The sequence below is a fragment of the Rosa rugosa genome, chromosome 4 (assembly GCF_958449725.1).
Source record: "Rosa rugosa chromosome 4, drRosRugo1.1, whole genome shotgun sequence".
Classification (NCBI taxonomy): domain Eukaryota; kingdom Viridiplantae; phylum Streptophyta; class Magnoliopsida; order Rosales; family Rosaceae; genus Rosa; species Rosa rugosa.
Genome location: NC_084823.1, coordinates 46,555,721 through 46,561,985, shown reverse-complemented (window position 1 = coordinate 46,561,985; position 6,265 = coordinate 46,555,721). Strand labels below are relative to the sequence as shown.

The 6,265-nt window shown below is 42.2% G+C and overlaps 1 protein-coding gene across 1 annotated transcript in view; it reads right to left on the bottom strand.

Moving 5' to 3' along the window:
- LOC133742374 (uncharacterized) overlaps nt 1-2,871 on the bottom strand; it is a 6,161-nt gene extending 3,290 nt beyond the window's left edge. Inside the window, exons 1-3 of the mRNA XM_062170037.1 lie at nt 2,724-2,871; nt 2,566-2,643; nt 2,405-2,479 (exon numbers count right to left, since the gene is read on the bottom strand). Coding sequence (XP_062026021.1) covers nt 2,405-2,479; nt 2,566-2,643; nt 2,724-2,861 — 291 coding nt within the window. The 5' untranslated portion in view covers nt 2,862-2,871. The remainder of the gene's footprint in view (nt 1-2,404; nt 2,480-2,565; nt 2,644-2,723) is intronic.
- Between the last annotated feature and the right edge of the window lie 3,394 nt (nt 2,872-6,265).

Sequence of the window (6,265 nt, the reverse complement as noted above, 5' to 3'; positions counted from 1 at the left end):
CCCACACCTGCCATTCAATTCTACGACATGCAGGACCGGCTTGGATACGACCAGCCTAGCAAGGTCGTCGATTGGCTAATCAAGAAAGCCAAGGCCACAATCAACGAGCTCGACTAGCTGCCACCGTGGAACCCAAACTAAATTTATGTTCATACAACATTTTCTCCGACGATGCCGATATCCTCCGCGCAGACACGCAGAACGTGAGCCTCAATTTCTCGATGGTTGAGGCTCCGAGTCCCTTTGTTACTAATCGGCGAGGCACAATGATGGGTAGCAGCGGAGTGGCGAAGCTGGTGAATAAGAACAGCTTGAATTTTCTGCAGGTGAGGATGGTGTGGAGGCCGAAGTTGTTAATCTTTGTCTGCCTAAAATTGCCTCTGATCGAAGTTGGGCTAGAGGCCGAAGTTGTCGGCGAAACCGATGAAGTTGCAGGTGAGGATGGTGTGGAGGTGGTGTTGCATGTCGGGAAGAAGGAGAGGATGGAGGGGTGTGATTGGAGCTGTGATTTGAGAGTGGAGGGCTGGCAGGGTCTGAGTTTCTGATCAATGGTGTATAAAAGGGGGTCGGAGGAGAGAACGAGAGTGGTGGTAGTCAAGTCATTGGTGGCGGCGGCGGGGATGAACTCAGAGTGAGCGGTGAAGCCTCAATCCACAATTTCAATTTGTTATAGGATTTGAAGTTGGGGGAACCAGAAACATCTGTGGTGCATGAAGGTGGATTGAGACGCAGCGGCGGTGTTTGATTGGCGATCGGCGGTGGGAATCGGACGAGCAAGATGATTTGAATCTTGATTATTCAAATCAGGGGAAGAAGAAACTAGAAAAGAAGAAGAAGAAAGAAAGAAAGAAAGAAGAATAAAGAAAAAAAAGAAAAAAAAAGAAAGAAAGAATTTGAGGGTAAATCGGTCATTTTGTCTTCATTAAGTGACTCACGTGCATTGCACGTGCAAAATTGGGAAAAATTCACCAACGGTGTCTGGACACTTAGGGGACTTTCAGAATGATACCTGAACTTACAAAGTTATCAATGTGTCGACGCCACCGCGTGCCCCGGCCAGCCTCTCTCGGACTCAATCCCTGCCGCCTTCTTCAAATACCATGTAACCGGCGGCGACTTGACTGTGAATTCGAAAGTATTGTCCTTAAACACCTTAATGGTCACTTCCATGGGAGTATCGGGTTTGCGCGCGCTTCTACGTTGGGCATTGAAGTCTTTGCAGAAGGCCATTAGGTTGAGGCGGGACTGACCTAATGCCGGACACCGGCGGTGCGTGTCAGGTGAGGCGGGTCGAGGGAGGTGGATCGCCGCGGCGACTGGGTGACGTGTTAGGATTTCCTCAAGGGTTGCCATCGGTGAAACTACACTCTCTGCTCTGATTTTGATGATAGATGATTTGGGTTATTGCTTCATGATGATGGATGATTTGGACAAACCAAAAACACATTTCAGATTCTGAAGCAATTCAAAACCGAAAGCCAGAAAATGTCTTCCTCGAAATCCAATCTTAGGAGCTCTTGTTCCTTCCCAAATATCCTCCTAGCACGCTGGAATGTCATCCTCTTCATTCTCTCTGTCACATCTCTAGTGTCCACTATCCTTCTCCGAATGCCCCCAACTTCAATGGGTATGGCGTTTCTCATGATTTCCGGAATCTCACTTCTCTCTTCATTCGTAGGCTTCTACTCTCACCTCTGTTTCATAACCCACGTCTCCCTTCTACTCTCTCGAGAGAGGACACGACGAAGAAGTTGAGTTGACGGCTTGCTAAGGTTCAAGAGGAGCCCATGGCCAATGCTGAAAAAATTGCAGAAATTAAGGCTAAAGAGTTTGAAGAGAAGATGAAGAACAAGTATGGACAGAGGGTGAAGCCTGAGTCTCTGAGTTGTTTGTATGGGTCACTGTGGTTGTGGCCATTGGGTTATGTATGTGACGTAAAGCTTATGAAAAATAAAATAAAATGGATGATTTGGATTCAAGGACATGAACAATTGTTGTGTTTTTGTTTTTGCTATTTTGGCGTCTTGGTTAATGGTTATTCTGGGTTCAAGAGGAGGAGGAGGAGATCGCAGCAACAAAACAAAGGAAGAAGAAGAAGAGGAGAGAGAAAATTGTAAAAAATAAAATAAAAAATTATGGGGTCATTTAAGTCATTTCATGGCATTTTTGGGGCCCACATGCTTGCCACGTCACACATCTAACGGAGCCGTCAGCAAAATTTGACGGAAGTACCTCATAAATAGCGAAATATGTGTTCAGGTATTACATTGGTAGCACTGAGAGTCTGGGTATCAACTTGGCCGGTGCACAAGAGTTGAGGCACTGATGGTGCATTTTTCTCTTTAAATTTTGTTCTGATATAAAAAAGAACACTCATATATGCATGATAAAAAAATTTTATTACCTGAGATGCTTGAGGTAATAATTGATCCTTATTAGACGATCTTGTATTTCTCTTTCTTGATGGTTTAGTTTGATCCTGTTTGACAAGAACAAATTTTTTTTTTAACTCTACACATATATAATAAAATTATCAGTTCATATTATACAAAATCCATTTATCACCTGGGATTGTTGAGGTACTGATTGATCCTTACTAGACAATTTCTTATTCCTCTTTCTTGATGGTTGAGCTTCTTGATCCTATTTGACAAGAGTGAACAAAAAATTAAATTTACCTGCATATGATAAACTCACATGTGCATGATAACAACATTTCTTACCTGAGATAGTTGTGGTACTGATTGATCTTTATCAGATGATTTCTCATTTTTCTTTTTCGATGGTTCAACCTTCTTGACCCTGTTTGATAAGAAAGAAAGAAAAATACTAAATTCGCTACACATGATAAACTCATACATGCATGACAAGAAAAAATAAATCAATTTGTTGAACATATGACATGTAATCAATTAATACTTCTTTTCTTTACTCAATGCTAAAGCTGGTTCTGAAGGATCAAATAGGTCATGGCTTGGGGAGTCATTGAAAGCAAGACTTTCGGTTTAGTGTATATGTCAAAGAACAGAGGAAGGAGCCTATTAATAGATTAGAGTATTTAGCCTAACTCACAGGAAGATCTATGAAGTTTTCAAACTGATGTAGTTCTCGACCTCAAGGATAATTAAATATGAAGTTTCAATTTTAACCTAGTTCCTGTACAAATAAAAGTATATGCATTGACAAACTAGAGAGTTTAACCTAAGTCATTCTAAGTAGAACTATTTGACTTTCAGAAACCAATAAATTATGTACTTCATAAATCAGTGGACATAACAATTAGTTCATATATCAAATAAAGTATTAAGAGGCCGTTTCAAAAGAGGAACCTGATTGTATTCATGCCTTCTTGTAACCATGGACGATTTTCCATAGAAGCGCAGAGAAAGAACAACGTAGCAAGTCACGCATAGAAGAAAGACTTTGACGCCAAGCGGAGTCTTTAACGCAGAGGAGAATTTTTTTTTTTTGGCTAGAGTTAACGACAACTAACGTTACCTTAACTAGAGTTAGAGTAACTCTGTGGTGGTGTGGGTTGCGACGACGTGGCTCGTGGCAGTGTGGGTCGCAGGCGGTGAGATCGTTGCGGCGCGGATCGAGGCGGTGCAGGTCGTGGCGGAGTACGGCGGATGGAGCTTCGCTGGACTGTTGCGAATGACGGGGAAGCAGATGGTTGGGTGGACTGGACCGGACCTGCCGTATGGGCCTTGGGTGGACTTTCTTTGCTAGCTGCCCTATTTGGGCTTTGAGTTTTGGCCCTAGTGCATTATCTAGGATAGTAATTTTATTACTTTCAATAAGTCCCTAATTTTTTAGGACGCTACGCACTTTTGTGCCTCTAGCGAATCTTCCGGAGTAGTACCGATGGAAGATTCATGTTATTTCGATGTATTTAATGTCAAATGAGTGACCTAGTTCTATGTACCACTGTGGGTACTAACACATCTTCTTGTCTGTCTATAGATGACAGCAGAAGGGTATGTAAAGGTCATTCTGGCTTTTGATCAATATATTGGCTACTGCCTTCTTTCAAAAAACTAGAGTTAGAGTAGAGAACCAAAAATTGATCCAAGAATGATGTGTCACTTTTCAGAGCCCTTAGATTAGATAAAGAGTCAAGATTTTATGAAATTAAAGTAAATTTACAGACTCCTCACTTTAGAGGAGTCGGATCCCATTCCAAAGGTTTCCACTGTGTTCTTCAACATGACTGACGGGTAGGAGCCCATGTACCATCTCTATAAACCTTCTACAGTAGTTAAACTTGACTAGCTTACCAGCATTTACCAGCATTATTTTCAACAATAAGTATCTTTTTGTTTCTTTTGATTGTGTCGGGGGCGCTTTGCAGTGGTGCAAAAACCACTACATCTCCGGGACTCCGGCTCTGTCCCCTTAAAGCCACCGTGTTAGAACATTCTTTTTGGTTGTTTGGGTTACTAGCATAAATTAACCAAATTTGCTTAGAACCACCTCATTTGCAAAGGACAGGCCATGGGGCAACACAATCACATTATTTGTACGTGGGTCATAGCGCATTAGCCTTCCAATTCTTCCAGTTTGGTTTGCAAAGTTGACTGACGATTCCCATTGCCTTCTTGGTTAACCGTGCTTCTGTCTGTGAAATACACCGTGCCTGTGATGTGAGGGGACTAATCTCCAAGGCATTTACAATCTCTCCCGGAGGAAGTAGCAGTCTGTTGGGCTAGCCCACCACCAAAGTAATCGTCTAGTTTTGGGATAAAACTTGAGACTAATTGGCCTCCCACATATTGTTCGTTGGCTTTGTTGTCGAGCCATTGCATAATATTGTTGTCCCAAACCACTTCAACTAATTTCCAAGCCACTTGAATATACGACAACACTTTCCGGTCCCAAACCACTTTAACTAATTTCCAAGCCACTTGAATATATATATATATATATATATATATATATATATATATATATATGACAACACTTTCCGGTCCAAGTACTTCAGGATGCATAATCTCGTGGTTGTTTAAGTCACCAACGGAATTAGATTCTCCTAGGGTAAGCAGAAAGAAGGTGAAAGTATAAGAGAAGCTGGCCTCATGGTTTGGGCTGAGAAATATAACTGATGGTAGATTACTTGCTTGTTGCATGCAGAAACAAACAGTCCCATCTAACAAAATCAATACATACACCTGAGAAGCCGATAGGATATATAGCTAGCTAAATACAATTCTTCCATCAACGCTAAAGCCATGGAGGCCCTTATGAATACACATCGATCTGCGCGCCCAAGTACTTTAGTTTTTTGAACCCTAGAAGTCGCGGCCGGCATAGAATTCTTTCTGCATTGTAAGATATTTCCTAATTTTCTATTACGTATCGAATAATCAATTGATATATATACACATTACTGTTATTCTCATTCTCCAACAATAAGTTAAAGTTTTGTGATTGTTTAACATCCATAATATCATATTAATTTGGGGCACGTACGTACCGTCGTACCATTAGAAGCCTTAGCTAGGAGGCATGAAAGAGTCAAGGAGACAACGTACTGTCCCCTCTTCAGGAGTTGAAGAACTGTTTGTCACAGAAAAGGTTGGACGTACTTAACTTTTTTGGCAAAGACTAGCTTGCAATTATGAAGTAAAAGTCTAGTAATGGAACCCAATGGAAATTGAATGAATTCTTGGTATATATTCGAAAATTCTAATATGGACCAGGGTCCAGGTGGACCACGGTTAAATCCGGCGCGTGAAAAGCACGCGCGGATTTCAGGCGAGTGAAGAAGACAGCTGACACCGTGGGGCCCGCTGATCTGCAAATGTTGGGTTGTCGCTGTTCCCGACTTCGTCCTCGTCGGCGTTCCTTCATTAAACCAGCTACACAACGAAGAACACCGACGCTCAGAAGATCAAATCCACAGCTCAACTGGACAACCGATCCACCACCCAACCGGAGCCCCATTCCAGCGAACCCTTCAGCGATTCCACGGTCGGCGATTTCAACAATCTTCACCGAAACCCCCGATGGGCTTCAACGACAACTGCTCCGCCACCCTGAAGCTCATCTGCTACTGCGGCGCTCCCCAAAACCCTAGCCTGAAACATCGAGAATGGCGGTGGCGCTGTTGTAGACGGCGAGGTTCCGAGACGATTGCGGCGACGTCGATATATATATATATATATATATATATATATATATATATATATATATATATATATATATTAAATTTCTATTAACGGTGAAGATCAAAAGATGCACAACGTACGGTCCAGATCGAACCTCT